The sequence below is a fragment of the Miscanthus floridulus genome, chromosome 1 (assembly GCF_019320115.1).
Source record: "Miscanthus floridulus cultivar M001 chromosome 1, ASM1932011v1, whole genome shotgun sequence".
Classification (NCBI taxonomy): domain Eukaryota; kingdom Viridiplantae; phylum Streptophyta; class Magnoliopsida; order Poales; family Poaceae; genus Miscanthus; species Miscanthus floridulus.
This window is the reverse complement of record NC_089580.1, coordinates 8,567,830-8,590,182: the sequence shown is the minus strand read 5'-3', so window position 1 is coordinate 8,590,182 and position 22,353 is coordinate 8,567,830. Positions and strand designations below refer to the sequence as shown.

The following is a 22,353-nucleotide window of genomic DNA, read 5'->3' as shown; positions in this document are numbered from 1 at the left end:
TCGGATTTGTCATGAAGGAAGAATACCCATGTATACCTTGAATAGTCATCAACGATCACAAGACAATAAAGATTTCCTCCCAAACTCTTGTATGTTGTTGGTCCAAATAAATCCATATGAAGGAGTTCTAGCACTCTTGTGGTTGACATGAAGGCTTTGGTTGGATGAGTATTTGCAACTTGCTTGCTGGCTTGACATGCACTACAAAGCTTGTCCTTTTCAAATTTCACATCTTTCAACCCTCTCACCAAATCATTCTTCATAAGCTTCTTGAGTGAGCTCGTCCCAACATGAGCAAGTCTTCTATGCCATAGCCACCCAAGTATTGTTTTGGTGAATAGGCAAGTCTTTAAATTTGCATCTTCAGAGGTGAAGTCCACTAGATATAAGTTGTTGTATCTAAATCCATTAAATATCACTTGATTGTCATCTACCTTGAATACAACAACCTTCTTTTCGGTGAACAAGCATTGGAAGCCAAGATCACACAATTGTTCAACGAATAGCAAGTTGAAGCTCAATGAAGCAACATATAGCACATTGGAGATGGAATGATCATTTGATATTGCCACTTTGCCCAATCCTTTAACCTTGCCCTTTGAATTATCTCCAAATGTATTTTCTCTTGTCCATCTACCTCTTCATCTAGTGAGGTGAACATACGAGGATCACCAGTCATATATTGAGTGCAACCACTATCAATAACCCAATGACTTTCACCGGTCTTATAGTTCACCTACACACAAGAGATTCAAGCTTTAGGAATCCAAACTTGTTGAGGGCCCTTCACCTTCTCAACAAGTGACTTAGCCACCCAAATCTTCTTAGGCCTATTCTTGTTAAGGGGTCCTAAGAACATGACTTTCATCTTTCCACTAGAGTCCTTTCTAAGCATGTAGTGAGCATTGAAGGCAAAGGGTCTAGCATGCTTGGGCAAGGGTTGTGGCGGTGGAGTTTGACACTCATGAGCAAAGTGGCCTTCTTGTCCACACTCAAAACATCTCTTTGGCTTTGGCTTTAGCTTTGGCTTTGATTGTTGTTGTTGAACTTGAGCCTTCTTCTTCTCTACACTTGCCACATATCCAATGCCACTTCTATCCATCTTTATGACGGTGTTCATAAGTAGCTCACTTTGGAGGTGCTTGCCTCTAGCAAACTTGCTCAACCCAATCTTGAGATGCTCTTTCTCTAACTTGAGCTTCTTATTTTCTTCCTTTAGAGCATCATCTTTCTTCTCTTCCTTGAGCTTCTTGTTTTCTTCTTTGAGCTTCTCATTCTCAAGGATCAACTCTTTGTCATGATCAAGAGTTTCTAGCACAACGGTGTTGTGGCTTTTCATTTCTTCAAGATCTTTCATGAGCTTTTCATTTGTGTTCTTGAGCTTGACATATTCATCATAGTTATTGCACTCAACCACTTGCTTGCCTTTGCCACTAGATCCTTACTCAATGCTCTCATCAATCAAATCATCACATGATGTAGCTATATCAATCTTAACAACATGGTTAGTAGCATCATGTGGCTCATTTGGTAAAAAATCTTGAGCAATAACAAGAGTATCATGATTGATCTTAAGAGTTGTATATTCATCTTTTAGCTTGTTGTGTCTAGTGATGAGCTCATTGTGCACCCACTTAAGTTTATCATGTTTATCTTTAAGCTCTTTCTTAGAAGATTTGAGCTCCTTGAGTTTGGATGATATAGCATCATTAGTTTCTCTAAGCTCATCATTAGCCTTTTCCAATGTATCGCACTTTGCTAAGAGTGAATCATTTTTAGCATCAAGCTTTTCATTTGTAGCTCTACTCTTTCTAATGATCTTAGTGTATTTTCTTAATATTTTGACAAGATCATCATATGAAGGTGAATCATCATCATCGCTATCGCTATCATCATCACTAGCTTGCTCATCATCACTACTATCATCATTCTTAGTTACCTTGCGTTCACCCTTGGCCATAAGGCATAGGTGTATAGAGGATGATGGCGATGTTGGCGGTGAAGATGAAAGATCAATAGCAATGGCGGCCACCTTCTCATTGTCACTATCATCATCGGATGATCCACTAGATGAATCAATGTCCGTGAGCCAATCACCGACGATGTAGGCCTTTCCACTCTTCTTCTTCTTGTGGAAGTCCCTCTTTTTGCCATCTCTCTTCTTGTATGGCTTGTTCTTCTTCTTCTCATCTTCATCTTCATTACTTGAGTCATCTTTATTGCCCTTGTTCTTGTTGTTGAACTTGTCTTTCTTGGGCTTGGGGCATTGATGTGCTAGATGACCAAGTTCACCACAATTGAAGTAATCCATTTCGGAGATTGGCTTTCTTCTAGAGCTTGTGAAGAACTTCTTCTTGCCGTTGAACTTGATGCCACTCTTATTTAGCTTCTTTAGCATCTTGGCGGCTTTCTTCACCATGAGAGCGAGGTTTTCATCTTCATCTTCTTCATCACTTGAGCTCTCATACTCAAGTCTTGCTTTGCCCTTGTCTTGGCTAGCTTTGAATGCTAAGTCCTTCTCTTTCTTCTTGGTAGAGGATGAGCCATCTTGTGGCGTGATATGCATGTACATCTCATGAGCATTGATCTTTCCTAAGATTTGTAGCGGTGTAGCGGTGGAAAGATCACCTTGGTGTAGCACGGTCACAATATGCCCATATTTGTCAATAGAGAGGACACTCAAGATCTTTCTCACAACGTCGGATGGTGACATTTGAGTAAGTCCAAGCCCATTGACTTCCTCTACAAGAACATTCAAACGTGAATACATCTCATTAGCACATTCTTTGGGAAGCATCTCAAATGAATTTAGCTTTTTAATCATAAGATGATAGTGTTCCTCACGCTCACTCTTGGTTCCCTCATGGAGCGCACAAACATCCGACCATAGTGCATGGGCGTCTTTGTGGTTCCTTACGCGGTTGAACACATCTTTGCAAAGGCCTCTAAAGATGGTGTTCCGAGCCTTTGCATTCCATTTTTCATAATTAACCTCATCGCCTTGTAGGTTAGTAGCATCCCGAGGTTTTGGGAAGTCTTGTGAGGTGGCTCTAAGAATACCAACGTCTAGAGCTTCTAAGTACGCCTTCATGCGGATTTTCCAATATGGAAAGTCATCTCCCTCAAAGATAGGAGGAGGTCCATCCCCGTGAGACATCTTGCTCTAAGCGGTTAAGCTTAAAAACGTGAGCACGAGGCTCTGATACCAATTGAAAGGATCAAGATGCCCAAGAGGGGGGTGAATTGGGTTAATTCTAAATTTTCTTGCAATAATCAAATCCTACGGTTAGCCCAATTAACCTCTTGTGCCTAGAAAAGTGTTTCTATTAATCTAACGTACAACGGACTTGCAACCTATGTTTCAAACTTACTCTAGCATGGCAATTCTATGAATATAAGAACAAGCATTGAATTGCTCAAAGTAAATGCTCAAAGTGAATGCTCAAAGTAAATGGAGAGAGAGGAACGCGGCGATATTTTGCCGAGGTATCGAAGAGTCGCCACTCCCCACTAGTCCTCGTTGGAGCACCCGCGCAAGGGTGTAGCTCCCCCTTGATCCGCGCAAGGATCAAGTGCTCTCTACGGGTTGATTCTTCGACACTCCGTCGTGGCGAATCACCCAAAACCGCTCACAACTTGAGTTGGGTCACCCACAAGCTCCGCTGGGTGATCACCAAGCTCCCAATCACCACCAAGTCATCTAGGTGATGGCGATCACCAAGAGTAACAAGCACGAACTCTCACTTGACCATGCGAAGCCTAATGAGAACAGTGGATGCACATTTTGCTACTCTTGATTCACTAATGAGGCTACTCTCTTAGATTCACGAATCTCAATCACCTCACTAGGACCTTGCTCTTCTTGGCACTCACAAACGTGTTTCTCAGCTGTTGGAATGAGCAAAAGTAACTCCACACACGAGTGGAGCTTCTATTTATAAGGCAGCCTGAAAAACAAACCGTTATGAGCTTCTACGGGGTGACCGGACGCTCTGGTCATGTTGACCGGACGCTCCGGTCAGTTTAACCCGCAAACTAGTGATAAAGTGTTGACCGGACGCTGGCAGGGTCCGATCACCACTGACCGGACGCGTCCGGTCGCATTAAACCCTCACTAGAATCTTACTGTACTCGACTGGACGCTGAACCCCCAGGGTCCGGTCAGTACTGACCGGACGCGTCCGGTCGTAGATTCCCTTCTCTGGAACCTTACTGGAGTCGACCGGACGCTGCCTTTCAGCGTCCGGTCACTTGACCACTCCAGCGTCCGGTCGCACTGAACGCAGTCACTTGATCAAATGAACTGACCGGACCCTACGACCAGCGTCCGGTCGCACCGGAGCCAGCGTCCAGTCAGCATTTGATCCTCTATTCACTTCCAACTCTCAAACATATGTGAATGAAGTTTGCTCCATAGGATCATAGGGCTGTTGTGGAGCTACCTAGTGCTAGTTTTAACATGTGTGCACCACACCTAACTCACTAGACTCATCTAGGTCAAGCTACCCGTTCATACCCCCCTTAATAGTACGGCCAAAGGAAAAACAAAGTCCTAAACTACTCTAAGTGTCTCTCCAACTCCAATCGACACTTAGAACTAGTCATCCTTAACCTTGTCGTCAATCCTTTGAAAACCGAAACGATTTCCATCGTAGAGACATGACAACCTTGATTGCCCAATTGATCTCCATTACCATGACCTAACTTATTTGCCTCTGCAAAACACACGTTAGTCATAATAATTTTGTATTGTCATTAATCACTGAAACCCAACTAAGGGGCCTAGATGCTTTCAACAGTATGCTCACAACAATAAGTCGAGTGGTGCTGCCAAACACATTGACATAAAGTATTATGTTGTGAAAGATAAAGTCCAGAATCAAGTCATAAGTCTTGAGCATATAAGTACCGAAAAGATGCTCGCGGATCCGCTTACAAAAGGCTTACCACACAACGTGTTTAGAGAACATGTAGCCGGCATGGGTTTAAGGGAAAGCCTATAATTCCTGGATAAAAGAAGGCCCAAAGATAAGTATATATTTCATAACAGAGTGGTGTGTTGTAGCTGTTAAATCTATCGGCAATGGACCATGATGATGAGACATGCTCTATGCGCTAATCTGTAATGGAATAAACAAAAGTAAATGATATAAAAGTAAAAGATGAAAAGAGATCAAGGGGGAGATTGTTAGATTGATCTCTAATCCTAACTGGATACAACGGCCCAGTTGGGCCTTTGATTCGTGCCCTGATCGGGGGCGTCCAGCCCACCATGGCTGGAGGACCCCTGTCACCATGCGCTATAAAAAGAGGTGGGGACCGGCGGCTCTAATCACGAGGTTGACCTGAGCCGAGCTCCCCACCGACATCTAAACCCTAATCCGATCTAGAGGACACGCAACCAGTGACGGGAAGTCACCAGCGGTGCCGCTACCGGACTCCACTGCCTTTACCGCCGGTTGCCACCGCGCATCACCGACCCCTTCACTGACCGTCGTCGCCCTAGCGCAGACATCGACTCCACGACGGATGCGACCGGATCTTCCTCCATAGCGGTGTCAGGTTTGACGTGTCTATCTTCTACCTCTCATTTTCTCTCCTTCTACCTACTGTTTCTGCTATAGTAGGCGTTTCTAGGATTCGTGATACTTTTCAACAGCAAGTAGCCCCTCGGATCTATCCCTAGTACGATCTACAGTTCCTAACACCAGACTGAACAACAATCGCATTATACTGCAAAAAATTATGGCCAAGCGCCTCCATGAACACTATGGGCAAGTTTGGGGAGTATACGGCTGCTATCTTCTCCATGCTGAATGAGTGGATCTGTATAGGTATTGCTGATACTACCACACAATAAGCAAAGTTTATTGGTGTTGCTTACTTCTGCCTAATTTCAATTTTCACAGCGTGAGAAAACGCATACCAAATTTTCATCAGTTGAGGCATGCCCAAAAAGAATGTAAGCATTAAGCAACATCCTGTATCGACAGAGCCAACAAGAAAGACCCACCGAGAAGCAGAAGGGCATGGGCATGATTCCATTCCCCTGGGCCCTGATATATATATATATATATATATATATATATATATATATATATATATATATATATATATATATATAGTCGACAAGGCGTTCGGCTGGTGGTCTCAACAGTGAATTTTGGATAATTCTGGATGATTCAATAGTGTTCTGTGAGAGAGAATAAATTAAAATAAACGAAAACATCGCACGAGATCTTGTGTAGTTCTTCAGCCACACAAAATAAGGAAAATAACCTCATTTACCACACTGGGGAAAAGATCGAGCTTGTCAGATACAATGCCCACAAAAACACGCGCAAGACACCTTTCTATTTCTATTCTAGTTCTTGGATCACCATTATAACATACTTGGCAAATTTTGATGCATTGAAACTAGGAATTTAGCTACTGCTGATCAACATACTCTAGATGTGTTAATATAAAATCTTAATATAAATTTTACCGCGTTCCTTTAACATCTCCTGAGGGATACCTCGATCGAGCCTCCTTACGTCGGCCTTGCCGAACCCGAGCTCATCGGCCGAGTATATGGCGAGCCCGTCCGCAGTGCGCCGACGCGGCCGCTTCTCCTCGAATTCCTCCTCGTCGTCGTCGTCAGCCACCCGACCCTTGCCCTTACTCCCCGGCGCCTTGTTGCTCTTCTTCTTGCTGCTGCTGCCCCCCTCGGCCCTCTCCTTGGGCTTCTTCCTCCTGTCCCCATGGGCATAGGCCTCCTCCAGCTGCGGCGGCTTCCGCTTCTTTCCCGCCGCCGCCTGCTCCGGCTGCTCCTCGGTGGGCTTCGGGGGCTTGGGTTTCTTGCCGGAGGATGGGGACTTGGGGTTGATAGACGGCTTCGACGCAGTAGTAGGCTTCTTGTTCTTCTGGGATTTCGTTGGCCATCGCTGTGGGAATTTTTTCCGCCGCCGCCGCCGCAGGCGTCGTCGTGGTTGGAGAAGGCGGCGAAAAGGGTTTGCGAACGGAAGGCGCACGATTAGCGGAAACTGGACTGGAGAGGCAAAATAAGTTCGTGGGCCTAGCTAGGAGTGGGAAGACCCGCTTATTGTGTTGAGCTAGCCTACTGCATCCTCCGCGTATGCCCAATCGGTTTGGCCCAATTATACATTCTAGGGCCTAGCACCATCGCTGGCATTGGCCTGCTTAGCTTGAAACTAAGAAATTGTCACCCAGGCTAGTCTCAGTGCTACCTAAAAGAAATTCTCAGTGAACATGTTAAAATTGTTAGTGTTTTATATTTACAAGAAAACACATATTTTTCTATAAATAATGGAAACAACCCGGCTTCATCTGTTCAGACCAAGCAAATACATATAATTGTGATAAAATAAGGATGCTCCATATGATCATGTTTTTATCTCTTGAGACCAAGCAAATACACATAATAGTGATAAATAAGGGTGCTCCATATGATCACGTTTTTTAACACGACAGTAACTATCACACGGAGCCCGATTAGAGAAATCAAAGGCACAGCGTCAGCAACTCTCCATGTCTACACAATATGCGAGCAGCACACGCGGACATGCCCAAGCCCTCCCTCCAAATGTACATCACAATTTTCAAACAGGCTAGGATGAGAAAACCAAACAGGCCGTATAAGAAATCTGTCAAGCACGAGGGAACACGCTTCCCTAATACTAGTATATCAACTCAGACAAAAAAAAACAGATATGTTGAATTTTCCATATTATAAATTAAAGCAGTCCAAATTACTCCCCCAACTCTGGCATATGTCGAGATAAACCCATAAACTTGTTTGGTCGCAACTCACAACTATTGAGTATCGCTTCTACACATAATCACATATGTACAACTGGTGCATGGGATCATCTTACCCATTGCTTTTCTGCAATTACAACACCGTCAACGAAAATAAATGAAACAGTTTTTTTATGAATGGCAATCATTACTTAACCATGATAAAACATTAAAACATGTTATTACAACCACATATGTACAACAGATGGGACGAGTTTTGTATTTACATTTTGCAACTTGCTGATCCCGCATGAGGGCCTTTTGCACTCACAGGGCCTTCATAACAAATCTGGCAGACGCAGCAGCACCCTTTGCTGCCACCTTCAGGACATGACGGCTCTTGTACAACCTGCATCCAATTCAAAAGGTAACAGTGAAAAGAACCATCAAACATGCTTTACGCACATTATTTACATTTGTAGATAATAAAGAAAGTATTTTTTTTCACACAGTCACTTAAGCATAATCTTGACATAATTGTAGTACATTAAAGGGCAGTTAAGGCAAAGTATGATGATATAACCAATAAAAAGGTCAATATGTTGACCTAAATTCCATCACAAATGTTAACGAGTACCAAACTACCAGTAGAAGGTTAGCACTGCAAAAATACTCTAGCATATACCTAAAGAACAACGAGAAATATAGGTTTTGAGCAAGGATACAACAAAATCCAAAAGAGGTAGAGTGGAGTAAACTTTTGAAGCTCAACTGCAAACAGGATGAGAGATTTACCCTGCTAATGTGATTCCCCAAGTGGCCAAGATATAAATAATCTGTCCAGCCTCCCAAAAGGTTGACCATCTCCACCGAGCTTTCATGCTATCTAATGCCTTTGCAACAGCTGCTTACAAGTTAAATCCAACAACATATCAGATTGCACAAGAAGATAGCTCAAACCCATCCACAAATAATAAACTGACGGAGGCAAGTAAAAAAGCAAGTTCAATCTCATAGATACTGTCTAACATTCATGTTAAACCACCCAGAGCATCTATAAAGTTAATTTAATGAGAATTTGAAAAGAAAAAAAAACAGTACCCAACATATCTTTCACCAGTACAAGTTCATCTAACAGCAATCTGAAAACCAATTTAATCAATCATCACAATTCACATACACAACCTCATCAAAGCAGCAATGGATCCTTAAACTGTGATATCTACTTTAGCAAAGGCATTGTCTCTATAAGCCAGTAGCTTTTGCTAGCAATGGTGTGCATCATACACTATAGGTGTACACTCTCAAGTACCATAAAGATCGACATCTTTTACAATGCCCTATATATGACTATATCTCATATGTCCTCAAGTAATCAAGAAACTAGATAAATCCCTAAACCAAAAGGGTCTGATCATCATCCATGCATAGTAATAGTAAGATATATAGTAGCAGAGTTGAGAATTGTGGGTAACTATTCAGAAATGATGAACCCCAGAAACCCGGACAGCTATTTAGTGGTGCAATGTTTGAGTGCAGCATGGTCACATGGAGGATAGACGTACCCTTCTGGAGCTGCACTGGCGATAACGACTGAAGGAAATGTAATGAGAAACAGTTAGACATCATAGAAGTGCTGAAGAGAATGCTCATCAACCATTGGTAGCGTCTAAACAAACTCTTAAAGAAGGAAGTACCTTGGATTTTGGATCTTCAAGAATGCACCTAGCAACAAAGGTGGCAATACCATCGACTATGTCGTCTTCATTGATTATGACATAATTTTCATCATCAATCCCACTAATTTCCTCCAAATTAGCCCCAGCAGTATCACAAGCAACCAAGACCCACGATCCTTTCTTCCCGTTACCCATTTTGTCTGGAATGTCTGCAACTTCCACCTCTAGTTCCATTCAAGCAGAAATTGGAAATGAGTTAGTTTCCTCGCACTTTGCAGAATGTATTAGAAGAACCAACAGTGACCATAAAACATAGCCTAGAAACAAACTTCACAATGCTTAGCGAGGAATGAACCTGTCATGTTGCCAGAAGATAGTTCATTATGTTCACGTGCTGACTCATCCTGTAATTTCTCGAGATGAGAAAGGAAGCTAGCATTGTTGACCGCCGCCATCAGTCGGTTGTACAGCTAAATTGTAAAATCACATCCATGATCCATGAGCAACAAAATCAACCCAATATATAAGAAACATGTAGCTATAAAGTGGACAGGGCATGAGAATACACAAAACGAATTTTGATTATATTTTGTTTGCTCTTATCTGCAATAGTTGATATATTAGAAAGTGCCACACAATAAGGTTAATCTATCATGATGAATTGATGATTGTAACCCTCCGAGGCTCAGATATCACATCTACGTTTCGAGATACACTAGGAATTAATTTGGGAGAAGAATAAGATCCACACCCTTTGGGATATGATTTAGTTCTAGCGGGTCCAATTATCGACATACATTCCTTTTTAACTACAAATAACTGTATAAGCTAGTGCCAGCTTCCATAGGGGAAAAAACTAACAGTCACACCAACATAAAAGTATGCTTACATCAGGAGGGCACTCCTTGGAGACGCAGGGCGCGCCGTGGACCTCGCGCAGGAGCGCCAGGTCATCTGCGAGTCGGGCGCGGAGCATGGCGTTCTCCTCCCGCAGCCGCGCGGCCTCCTCGCTGGCGCCCCCGCCGCCATCAGCCCCCGCGGGCAGCGCAGTCGGGTCCCCGTCGTGGTCTGCAGGGTGGCCGGGGCGGTGGTGGTAGGCGTAGCGCGCGACCTCGGCAATCTCGACGACGGTGTGCGCAACCTCCAGCGGGATCTTGTGCGCCGCCGATGCCAACGTCATCGTCGGCTTGACCGATCGGTTGGCCAGCAAAATCGCTTGATCTCGCCGGTATGCCTTCCAGGGACACGGAATCGAGAGGTGGAGGGAGGCGACGAGATGAACCCTAGGGCCACGCCGTACGCAACCTTGCCGAGTAGGCGTGGACGAGGAGTTTGATGGGAAGCAGAGGATTATGTTGGCCGAAAGAACAGAAATTGTGCATTCAGTCACGTCTAGGTGGGCCCCCCGTATCGTCTCTACTCAGACACCGGATTTTGACCTCGTCTTTCATCCGTAACCAAGGTGTTACGTCCAAAGTATATTTTAAAGTCTTTATGTTAACAAGCAAATGTTATAATCTGGGAACTATATACTTTACTTGCAGATTGTAACAACACGCAAGCTTATAATCCACGATCCACATGCTAAAACAAAAATGCAAGGCATATCCATGATCTTCATGCATACAAAATATAGGTCCCTTCAATTCAATTTTAAGAACAAGAAAATTATGTCGATTTTCATTGAATAATGTCAATTAGCTTGTCCCATATAACTGGCATTCAGCAATATTTTCCCTTCACATATGTGAGATCTTGTTTATTGCACAGGCGAGAGTAAAGCTTGCCAATGACACCATTTCCCAAACCCCACACAGAGCGGAAGCTCTCTGCACTGGGTACGCCCTTTATATGTGAGATCTTGTTTGCATTTTTTTTTTTCTTTTTTTGCCTCAGGACTTCTTTAGATGCATATCTATTCAATTATTCATCTCAATCCACGATGAGAATTAGCCGCTCGAACACACAGATAAATACTCATATGTACTTGCATACATGACAATTAGCCTCATGTATACATGACAATTAGCCTTCAAGACCAATCAAACTGGCATCCACGATCTGAACCAACTGACGGAGCGAGGGCGCCGAAAACAGCTTGTTACCGTGAATTTGCATTGAATTTCATATTACACGATGAATATGGGATTACAAGTTACAACAGAACAAGCAACGAGCTACGGGGGTCGCACACGGGCGCGCGCGGCTCACCCCAGAACAAGCAATTCAATCCGCTGGAAGGAAATACTACTCAATGCAGCAAGTCAGCGTTGCCACCCAGATACACAGCCGCAGTCTCCATTTGCTTTACATTATTTGTACATTATATGCCTGGTATGACAGGGTTACAAACAAAATTAGAAGATGGCACTAATCGGGCCCCTACTTGGCGATATGCCGTCAATCATTTACACTAAGCTCATACGCTTCTTTGGTACCGAGACTTCAGGGAAGTAGATCCTCTCCCGTCAGGAAGCACTTTCGGAGCAGACGGAGCAGACAAATCCGAGTCTGCGCTGCTTGGCCAGACTAGAGGGATCAGCTGCTGCTGGTAGGTGTTTGTGTTGTCACACACACCGAGCTTGACGACGAATGTTGCCGTGCAACCTCTTCCGGTTCCTTCGCTGTCGATCCAGATGTGCCCTCCCATGAGACTAACAAACCTGCACAGAATTTTGCAGAGATGCTGATCAGTTCTAATGAGATTATGAGAATTGATGACAGTTATCACTAATTAGTCCTGTGGCAATGCATAAAATAAACAAATAATTGTGCTGCGTAGGAGGAAGTTGAGTCGCCAAAAACAACACCTGAACACCATTTTCAGAAGGAACTACAAGAAAGGAGCTGTAGGATCGAACTACCTCTTGCAGATGGCAAGGCCAAGACCACTACCATTCAACCCTCGGTTTCCTCCACTTTGAGGATGAGCAAACTTTGTAAATACATGAGGTAGATCCTGAGGACCAATTCCACAGCCTGTATCTTTTACCTGCAAAAGAGTGAAGTAACAGAGAATGTAAAGCAGCGCAACAGATAATAATTGCTAAGCATAGAAGTAAAACTCTGCTTCATGTGTCCATGCCATGTTCATAATCCGCAAATATAAAACCCTTTTCCAGCTGTAAGCATGAAACCCAGGACCAATAGTATCAACTAAAATGGAATTTATATAAGCATATGTGCCTTGTGATATACAACAACAACAACAACAAAACATTTAAGTCCCAAACAAGTTGGGGTAGGCTAGAGTTGAAACCCAGCAGAAGCAATCAAGGTTCAGGCACGTGAATAGTTGTTTTCCAAGCACTCCTATCGAAGGCTAAGTCTTTGGGTATATTCCATCCTCAAGTCTCCTTTTATTATCTCTACCAAAGTCAACTTCGGTCTTCCTCTGCCTCTCTTCACGTTACTATCCTGGCTTAGGATTCCACTACGCACCGGTGTCTCTGTAGGTCTCCGTTAGACATGTCCAAACCATCTCAACTGGTGTTGGACAGGCTTTTCTTCAATTGGTGCTACCCCTAATCTATCACGTATATCATCGTTCCGAACTCGATTCCTTCTTGTATGACCGCAAATCCAACGCAACATACGCATTTCCGCGACACTTAACTGTTGAACATGTCGTCTTTTCGTAGGCCAACATTCTGCACCATACAACATAGCAGGTCTAATCGCCGTCCTATAAAACTTGCATTTTAGCTTCTGTGGTACCCTTTTGTCACATAGGACACCAGATGCTTGGCGCCACTTCATCCACCCTACTTTGATTCTATGACTAACATCTTCATCAATATCATCGTCTCTCTGTAGTATTGATCCTAAATATCGAAAGGTATCCTTCCTAGACACTACTTGACCTTCCAAACTAATATCTTCCTCCTCCCGAGTAGTAGTGCCGAAGTCACATCTCATATACTCAGTTTTAGTTCTACTGAGTCTAAAACCTTTGGACTCCAAAGTCTCCCGCCATAACTCCAGTTTCTGATTCACTCATGTCCGACTTTCATCAACTAGCACTACATCGTCCGCGAAAAGCATACACCAAGGGATGTCCCCTTGTATGTCCCTTGTGACCTCATCCATCACTAAGGCAAATAGATAAGGGCTCAAAGCAGACCCTTGATGTAGTCCTATCCTAATCGGGAAGTCATCCGTGTCTCCATCACTTGTTCGAACACTAGTCACAACATTGTTGTACATGTCCTTAATGAGCCCAACGTACTTCGTTGAGACTTTATGTTTGTCCAAAGCCCACCACATAACATTCCTTGATATTTTATCATGAGCCTTCTCCAAGTCAATAAAAACCATGTGTAGGTCCTTCTTCTTCTCCCTATACCGCTCCATAACTTGTCTTATTAAGAAAATGACTTCCATGGTTGACCTTCCGGGCATGAAACCAAATTGGTTCATAGAGACCCGCGTTATTGCTCTCAAGCGATACTTGATAACTCTCTCACATAGCTTCATAGTATGGCTCATCAGCTTAATTCCCCGGTAATTAGTACAACTTTGAATATCCCCTTTATTCTTGTAGATCGGTACCAATATACTTCTTCTCCACTCGTTAGGCATCTTGTTCGATCGAAAAATATGGTTAAACAGCTTGGTTAGCCATACTATAGCTATGTCCCCAAGGCATCTCCACACCTCGATTGGGATACCATCCGGTCCCATCACCTTACCTACTTTCATCCTTTTCAACGCCTCTGACCTCAGATTCTTGGATTCTCCACACAAAGCGCCTATTGGTGTCATCAAAAGAGTTATCCAACTGAAAGGTTGTGTCTGTATTCTCACCCGCCTATTGCCTTGTGATATAGTTTGACTGTTTGAGTAAATGTTGTGATACCTTGATTTGGCTGACCTAGGATTGTTTTTTTCGAAAGCTTTGTGTGTTAGCATTATAGAAGGCTCAGGGCTGGTCTAGAGTTCATGGAAGATTTGGTATAACACTTCTAATCCTAGACTATTTTATCTTTGGCTAAGGCGGCCTTAGGTCCCATGTCAGTACTGAGACTAATTCAATCCAAGCGACTCAAATAAAGCAACAAATGACTACAGTCAACTAATGTCGCAATGGTGTAAAGAAGTAATCAGATTCCAAAATCATCAGGCCCAACCAGTAGAAATTCTACACCATGAGATTATAGGAACAAAGAAAAAGATTTTAAAGAAACACCCCCCACCAACAGCTACAGTATTATCTGTTAGAACCAAATCACAGGTTTGGGGCTGAAATTTCTATTTCATTAGCCTTACCACAACTATGGCAGGTTGGGGATGCATATAGGGTAACTTGCTTGCAACTTAAGAAAGCTACAGCATATTCTAGAGATGCTAAAGTAAATGCTAAGGATAAAGATAACGGCTGACACAGCCACCAACTACTCTAGATAAGTATCCTAGGTAGATAAGAACAAGACTTATAGCCCGTACACCCCCGCAGCAGAACGGCGTCGTTGAGCGCCGCAACCAGACCGTGGTGGCCACCGCCCGTGCCCTCCTCAAGCAGAGAGGGATGCCAGCAATCTACTGGGGGGGAGGCGGTGATGACTGCCATCCATCTCCTCAACCGCTCGCCCACCAAAGCCCTTGACGGCAAGACGCCGTACAAGGCCTGGCACGGGCGCAAACCGATGGTCAGCCACCTCCGCGTTTTCGGCTGCCTCACGTTCGCCAAGGAGCTCAACCACGTCGGCAAGCTCGACGACCGGAGCACGCCGGGGGTCTTCATCGGCTACGCGGAGGGCGTCAAGGCCTAATGCATCCTCGACCCTGCGACACAGCGCGCCCGCATCTCCCGGGACGTCGTGTTCGACGAAGGGCGAGGCTGGGCTTGGGACAAGGCGGTGGACGACGGCTCGACTTCGACTCTCAGAGACTTCGTCGTCGACTATGTCCACTTCGAGGGAGCTGGGGGAGCTAGCAGCTCATCTTCACCGAGCTCGTCTACCTCAGCTCCTGGCTCGCCATCAGCTCCGACGAGTCCTCCACCGCCTACACCACCAGCGGGTCCTCCACCACCTGTACCACCGGCTACGCCCCGCTCTCCTACACCGGCTCCTCACTCTCCCGCACCGGCGCCCACGTCTCCGAGATCAGCACCAGCAGCTTCGGTTCGTGACGGGCAGCACACGGTGGAGTTCGCCACTCCGTTGTCCGACGACGAGGATCACGTCGATGCCTACCACCACGACGAGCCTCTGCGCTACCGCACCTTGGACAACATCTTCGGTGATCAGCCCGTCCCTGGACTGGCGATGCACGACTTCGAGGCGGAGCTGCACCTGGCGCACGAGGACGGCGAGCCCCGCTCCTTCGCTGAGGCGGAGGGAGACGCGGCATGGCGCGCCACGATGCAGCAGGAGATGGACGCGGTCGAGCGGAACCGAACGTGGGAGCTGGCGGATCTTCCTGCCGACCACCGCGCCATCACCCTTAAGTGGGTCTACAAGCTCAAAAAGGATGAGGCCGAGGCGGTGATCAAGCACAAGGCGCGCCTGGTGGCGCGCGGGTTCGTCCAACAGGAGGATGTCGACTTCGATGACGCCTTCGCGCCCGTCGCGCGGATGGAGTCCGTTCGTCTCCTCGCGCTGGCGGCCCAGGAAGGATGGCATGTGCACCACATGAACGTCAAGTCCGCCTTCCCCAACGGTGACCTGAAGGAGGTCTACGTCCACCAGCTGCCGGGATTCGTCATCCCTGGCAAGGAGAACAAGGTTCTTCGCCTGTGCAAGGCCATCTACGGCTTGCGGTAGGTGCCCCAAGCTTGGAACGCCAAGCTGGACTCCACCCTCAAGCAAATGGGGTTCCAGCAGAGTCCTCACGAGGCTGCTGTCTACCGGTAGGGCAAGGGTGGCAATGCCCTGTTGGTAGGCGTCTACGTCGACGACTTGGTGATCACCGGCACCAAGGAGGCCGAGGTGGAGGCTTTCAAGGATGAGATGAAGGCCACCTTCCAGATGAGCGACTTGGGCCTTCTCTCCTACCTGGGGATCGAGGTCCACCAGGACAGCTCCGGCATCTCCCTTCGCCAGACCGCCTACGCCAAGCGCATCGTCGAGTTGGGCAAGCTCGCCGGCTGCAACCCAGCCTACACTCCCATGGAGGAGAGGCTGAAGCTAAGCCACGATAGCACGGCCAAAGAGGTCGATGCCACGCAGTACTGGCGCATTGTGGGCAGCCTTCGCTACCTCGTCCACACGCGGCCGGACCTGGCGTTCGCTGTTGGCTACGTCAGTCGGTTCATGCAGCAACCGACGACGGAGCATCAGCAGGCTGTCAAGAGGATCCTCCGCTACGTCAAGGGCACCGCCGACTACGGCTTGCACTACCCGAGGTGTCCCGGAGCGGAGCACTTCATCGGGTACAGCGACAGCGACCTCGCCGGTGACATCGACACGAGCAAGAGCACCAGCGGGACGCTATTCTTCCTCGGCAAGTGTCTGATCAGCTGGCAGTCGGTCAAGCAGCAAGTGGTGGCTCTGTCCAGTTGCGAGGCGGAGTACATCGCTGCCACAACCGCTTTGACTCAAGCTCTCTGGTTGGCTCGGCTGCTGGGAGATCTCCTGGGCAGAGACGTAGAAGCAGTGGACCTCAGGGTGGACAGCAAGTCCGCCTTGGCCTTGGCAAAGAACCCCGTCTTCCATGAGCGCAGCAAGCATATCCGAATCAAGTACCACTTCATTAGGAGCTGCTTGGATGAGGGGAGCATCAAGGCCGGCCACATCAACACCCAGGATCAGCTCGCCGACCTTCTCACCAAGTCCCTTGGGCGGGTCAAGTTCCAGGAGCTTCGCGCCAGGATTGGGATGGTTCAAATTCCCCAGAAGGCGCCACACAAGACTTACGGGGAGAATGACAGCTATAAGTCTTGTCTTTATCTACCTAGGATACTTATCTAGAGTAGTTGGTGGCTGTGTCAGCCCTTATCTTTATCCTTAGCATTTACTTTAGCATCTGTAGAATATGTTGTAGCTTTCTTAAGTTGCAAGCAAGTTACCCTATATGTATCCCCAACCTGCCATAGTTGTGGTAAGGCTAATGAAATAGAAATTCCAGCCCCAAACCTGTGATTTGGTTCTAACATTATCGGTACCCATCAGGGTACTAATAGTCAGCTACAGCTGAACAGGTACCGCCTATTTTTGTAAACTTGGTAGGAAGAATTGGACGATTGTACATGGACCTACATAGAGCTGACGTCCACATAGTTTATGGACAAATGGACTATCAAGCAACTTAAGAGTCTAGCCAAGTTTAACGATGCATGTGCAATTAATGACCAAGACACATGGTTAAAAGGAACAGATAACAATTCATACAAGAAAATGCACATATTAATCAGGATTTTCAAAAAAGAAAAAGAAAAACTGTCTTTTACTACTGAATAGCATTAAAGACTTCATTGTGAGGATAATATAGTGGATCCAAAACCAGAGTACATGAGAAATTCAGTTGCACATAAGGAGACAAGACAACAGAATATAAATGTTGTACAATGAAATAGTTGAGATTTTTGATAGGCTGCAATTAGGGTCCATGAAACTGTTACTTGGGACAACCAAATGAATGGCTCCAGTTTCATTTTTGAATTTTGGAGCTCTGCACAGCGCATACAAGTCAATTTTGAATTTATTATTATTATTATTAAAGAGAGAACAATGCATACAAATAGATTATTCAAACAAGCCTTTCTAGAATATTACCTGAACTTTCAAATAGAAATGGTCATCACTTGCAGTTGGATGAAATTCTGGGGTTCTGAACTCTCTCAAAGAGTCAGCCTTCACAATGGAAGCTACAAGCGTGATGTGTCCCTCCTTGGTAAACTTTACAGCGTTGCCAGAGATGTTCAGAATAGTTTGCATGAGTCTCTTTTCATCACCAATAGCACATAACGGCAAATCTGGTGCCAACATAACCGATACAGATAGCCTCTTGATAGATGCAATTGGTTTAATGAAACTCATCACCTGTAATATCAAATAGAAATTTTAGTTAATGGTGCCGTGTATATTGATGTTTGATACTCCATCTGTTACCAATTATAGGGTACTTTCTTTACCTAAATCAAACTTCTCTAACTTTGACCAAACTTATAGAAAAATACACCAACAATAACATCAATTAGTTTCATTAATTCTTCATAAAATATGTCTTATTAGTGCATTTATTTGAATTTGTAGAAGTTGACATATTTTTCTAAAAACTTGGTCAAAGTTAGAGAAGTTTGACTTAGAGCAAAGCTAAAGTAACCTATAACCTGGAACGGAAAGAGTATTAGAAAACTGATGGTGCATACTTCTTTGAAAACAGCATGAAGATTGAATGCTCTAATCTCCAATTCAAGGCTTCCATCCTCGAGCTTGGAAAGATCCAGCACATCATTGATGAGTGTTGCTAACAGATTGCTGCTTTTCAGTACTGTTTCCACCATTAGACGCTGCTCAGGAGTAAGCTCAGTTTCCAAAAGCAAGGAGGAAAGGGCTATTATTGCATTCATGGGTGTTCTCATTTCGTGATTCATAACAGCTAGGAAATCATTGCGAGCACGGATAGCCATCTCAGCCTCTCTTCGAGCTAAATCCAAGGCAACATTCTGCTCCATTAGTAAATCACGTGCTCTCATGGACTCTTCAAGAATAGCCGCATGAGATAGTGCAACTGCTACCTGATGAAGAAACAAAAAAAGGAACATAAACAATAGATCTGCTAGCAATACCAATTTAAACTTTTAACTTCCAGAAAGGTATAGACATTGATAAACAAGCAACAGCATGTCTCTTTTGCAGCTGGGTAGTTGGGTTCAGAATCCTATGCTTTCTAAGAACTTATGTATTGATTTGAAGGTATTCTTGTCATCATTATATTGCACCTGTGAATATAATTTCCTGTTCAATTAATGGATGCCTTAGATGACTGATCATGATCACTGAGCAGTATCATATGAATCTGAAAGATGTAAACACGTTTTTCCTCTCCTACAAGCATGTACTCCCTTCATCCGGAAAAGAATGTAATTCTAGCATAGTACCGAGTCAAACCGTCTTGAGTTTGACCAAATTTATTTAAGAACAATAACAATATTTACACTATCAAATAAGTATTGTAAGATTCGTCATGGAATATATTTTCAAAATACACCTATCTAATGCCATACATATTGATAATCTTTTTTATAAACTTAATCGAAGTATAGATAGTTGGAATAGAGACACAAGTAAATTTATATCCTATTCAGGATGGCGGTAGTATGTTATAGTAACCATAGCAAGAGATAGCACGAACCTGATCAGCAACGACCTCAACAAGCTCCAATTCATGCACATGCCATTTCCTTGCACTATCAGATGGAAGCATCAAAACCATGATTGCAAAGCTTTTCGCTGAAAGCTCAGGCCAATCATTTATTTGGAAGTTTGAAAGGTGTAGAAGAGGTACGCGGACTGCAGCCACTTCTGGCGGAACACATTGCCCTGCAAGAGGTCGAATCCGCGCCAAAGGAGATGTGTGGGGTATTATAATTGCCCGGTTGCTACTGAACACTTGATTGACGACAGGAAGATTAATGGGCACCAATGATCCGACAGTAATCTGGTGGCGCAAAGTATGAGAAAGCTGAAGGCTTGAACCACTTCGAGATGGCATCCACAATGCACATTCTTCCAGACCCAAGGTCCTTCCTAGCTCAACAAGAGTAGTCTTCAAAATTGTATGTCTATCAAGTGTACTTCTGATTTCATGTGTGAGCATCCTAACATGTCTACCAGTCTCCTCCTGCGTCCTTATCAGTCCCATCTCTCTATCAAGTTCTTCGGCTTTATTCTTCAGGAACAACTCCCTAGTTTTCACGCTCAACAAGTCGGGGATGATATGAACAAGCATCAAAGCAGTTGCACAGGACACAACTGCTGTAGAAACCTTTGCTATGGTCATGACCATCGCAACGGTCTTTGTATGTGTGGTGAAAGTCCACAGGTTTATCAGATGGGTTGCCCCACAAAGAACTATAAACGCACCAAACTGGATCAAGACCCATCTGTACGGGAAGAAGCATGACTTCTTCACAAAATATATGAGCTCCAATGGAATCGAGAAGTACGCGAGGGCTATGAAGAAATCTGAGATGTACTGATACTTGACGAGAAGATCATCTGTAGGCCATAGTGGCTCGATGCAATCACATCCGTCCATCCAGCAAGCTTAGTTATTGCATCAGTCCTCACAACATTTCCTGCAGAAGAAACATATTGATAAATTGTTTTTGCCACACCATCTCCGGGATCTCAAGTAGCAGAAAATGCATAGCAATCTGCATTTGAATAGTAAGCCCATAAACGCGGCACGCATACTAGCAGAGCATGCAAATCGCACATGATGTGCCATTCACCACTTCGATTCCCATTTCCAATTCCAAACGGCCCTCCGCCAAGGGCGGACCCAATAAAGGACATGGGTGTACATGTGTACACCCGATAACTTTTTCCACGAAAATCGGAGTTAGTAGGCATAATACATGTATATACCTGTAATTAGATCAGATCCGAATACAAATAGCCCAATAGCTTAAGTTAGGGTTTGGGTGCTCGGTTTCGAACATCAGGAAGGGAGGAGAAGGGGGCGGCATACCTGGTGGCTGCTCGTCGCCGGCGAGTAGTCCGACGAAGACCTGGGGGCGGCGGGGGCGGCGGCGGCGGTCGCCCGGTCGTCGCCACGAGGAAGAGAAAAAGGCACGCGGGGTGAACGGGGGAAGAAAAAGGCAGGGTGAAGGCAGTTCGGGTTGGTTAGGTCGTCTTGCTTTGGTTCTGATCCACCCAGCGTTAGACCCTCGCGTTCAGAACACTTGCTTCTGTCTGGGATCTGAACGCTATCTTCTGCAGTGGAGTAGTTAAGCACTGTCCACTGTGTCTACATTGACTGGTACTGTATCTATAAGATCATGCGGCTACAACCACAGCATGAAAAATCACGATCAGGCTGTAAACAGGGGCGAAGGTAGGCCAAAAAGATGACCAGGGTTGTCTCCACGTGCGTTGAGATGGATTTGACGTGAAAACTAAACTAATTTACACTCTAACTCGCCTGATGTCGGTGTTTCGAATAAGCACCGACGAGTAAATTTATAGTTATGCACGTTAGGTCCGGATGGTGCGTTAATGGACACAAGATTTATACTGGTTCGGGCTGAATGTTCCTACGTCCAGTCTGTTGTTGCTCGTGTTATAAGCACCGAAAATGGTTCGTAGTAGGGGTACAAACGGTCGAGAGAGGGACTGGTCCCAGGTCTCTGATGGAAGGGTCGAAAGGATGTCAAGAGCCTGATAGCAGCTTGACTGTGTGTGATGTGTGTTGTTCGTCAAAAGTCCCGCCCCCCCTTCTAGTGGAGCCCTGACCTCCCATTTTATAGACCAAGGGGGGGAGCAGGGGCTACAGACGAGAGAAAGAAAAAAAATATCAAGGGTATAGAAGGTCCTTAGGAGGAGCCGGGTCTTTCTTTTTCCCGCGCCTGCCCTGTACAACCTGACAGACCGTGTCAGGAGCGATGTGCTTGTTGATCTTCGTAGGCCATGCCTTGGCCTCTTGTAGCAAGTGGGTGCGTCCCATCCCGCCCCTGCGGGCGGCGTGTCGGACGGGGTTGTCGATCTCCGACCCCTTGGGGAGCGGATGGCGCGGTGACTGCTTGTTTGTCACTGTAGAGTCTGTGGACCCCGTCGGGAGTTCCTGCTTGGAACGTAGTGGTTGTCGTATGTCCGCGTCGGGCTCTTCGCCCGGGGGTTGAAGGCGGCGCCTACAACACTGTAGGGCGAAGAGCACGCGCCCGCAATACTATTCAGGCTCTGCCACGCTTAGAGGGGTCTAAGCGCCCATCCCGTCACGCTCTGATGGTACTTTCCTGCAGGGGTGCAGGGTATGGTCCTTGACG

The 22,353-nt window shown here is 45.4% G+C and overlaps 2 protein-coding genes across 4 annotated transcripts; both read right to left on the bottom strand.

Moving 5' to 3' along the window:
* Positions 1-6,263: 6,263 nt before the first annotated feature.
* On the bottom strand, positions 6,264-10,767 carry LOC136472240 (uncharacterized). Of its 3 annotated transcripts, none has more exons than XM_066469984.1 (7): positions 10,309-10,767; positions 9,775-9,889; positions 9,438-9,643; positions 9,306-9,333; positions 8,536-8,644; positions 8,028-8,149; positions 6,264-7,229 (listed from the first exon to the last, which is right to left on the bottom strand). In XM_066469984.1, exons 1-6 carry the CDS (start codon positions 10,597-10,599, stop codon positions 8,068-8,070), a joined length of 831 nt encoding a protein of 276 aa, XP_066326081.1. In that variant the 5' UTR covers positions 10,600-10,767; the 3' UTR covers positions 6,264-7,229; positions 8,028-8,067. The 3 variants fall into 3 exon arrangements, with proteins under 3 accessions (XP_066326081.1, XP_066326075.1, XP_066326069.1); XM_066469978.1 differs by lacking the exon at positions 6,264-7,229 and adding an exon at positions 7,723-7,888; XM_066469972.1 differs by lacking the exon at positions 6,264-7,229 and having other exon boundaries at positions 7,723-8,149; positions 10,309-10,766.
* Positions 10,768-11,705: 938 nt separating this feature from the next.
* LOC136538585 (probable ethylene response sensor 1) lies at positions 11,706-21,267 on the bottom strand. The gene is made up of 6 exons (XM_066530564.1): positions 21,060-21,267; positions 19,719-20,664; positions 18,733-19,101; positions 18,137-18,403; positions 12,284-12,411; positions 11,706-12,082 (listed from the first exon to the last, which is right to left on the bottom strand). Exons 2-6 carry the CDS (start codon positions 20,622-20,624, stop codon positions 11,839-11,841), a joined length of 1,914 nt encoding a protein of 637 aa, XP_066386661.1. The 5' UTR covers positions 20,625-20,664; positions 21,060-21,267; the 3' UTR covers positions 11,706-11,838.
* Between the last annotated feature and the right edge of the window lie 1,086 nt (positions 21,268-22,353).

Coding starts and splice junctions, on each gene's coding strand:
- LOC136472240 (XM_066469984.1), bottom strand. CDS start 10,599: ATGACGTTGGCATCGGCGGCGCACAAGATCCCGCTGGAGGTTGCGCAC. Junction 9,890..10,308: donor CCAAGGAGTGCCCTCCTGAT/GTAAGCATACTT, acceptor TTTACAATTTAG/CTGTACAACCGACTGATGGC. Junction 8,645..9,305: donor GCCAGTGCAGCTCCAGAAGG/GTACGTCTATCC, acceptor ACTTGTAAGCAG/CTGTTGCAAAGGCATTAGAT.
- LOC136538585 (XM_066530564.1), bottom strand. CDS start 20,624: ATGGACGGATGTGATTGCATCGAGCCACTATGGCCTACAGATGATCTT. Junction 12,412..18,136: donor ATTTCTATTTGAAAGTTCAG/GTAATATTCTAG, acceptor ACTCTTTTGCAG/GTAAAAGATACAGGCTGTGG. Junction 12,083..12,283: donor GGCCTTGCCATCTGCAAGAG/GTAGTTCGATCC, acceptor AATTCTGTGCAG/GTTTGTTAGTCTCATGGGAG.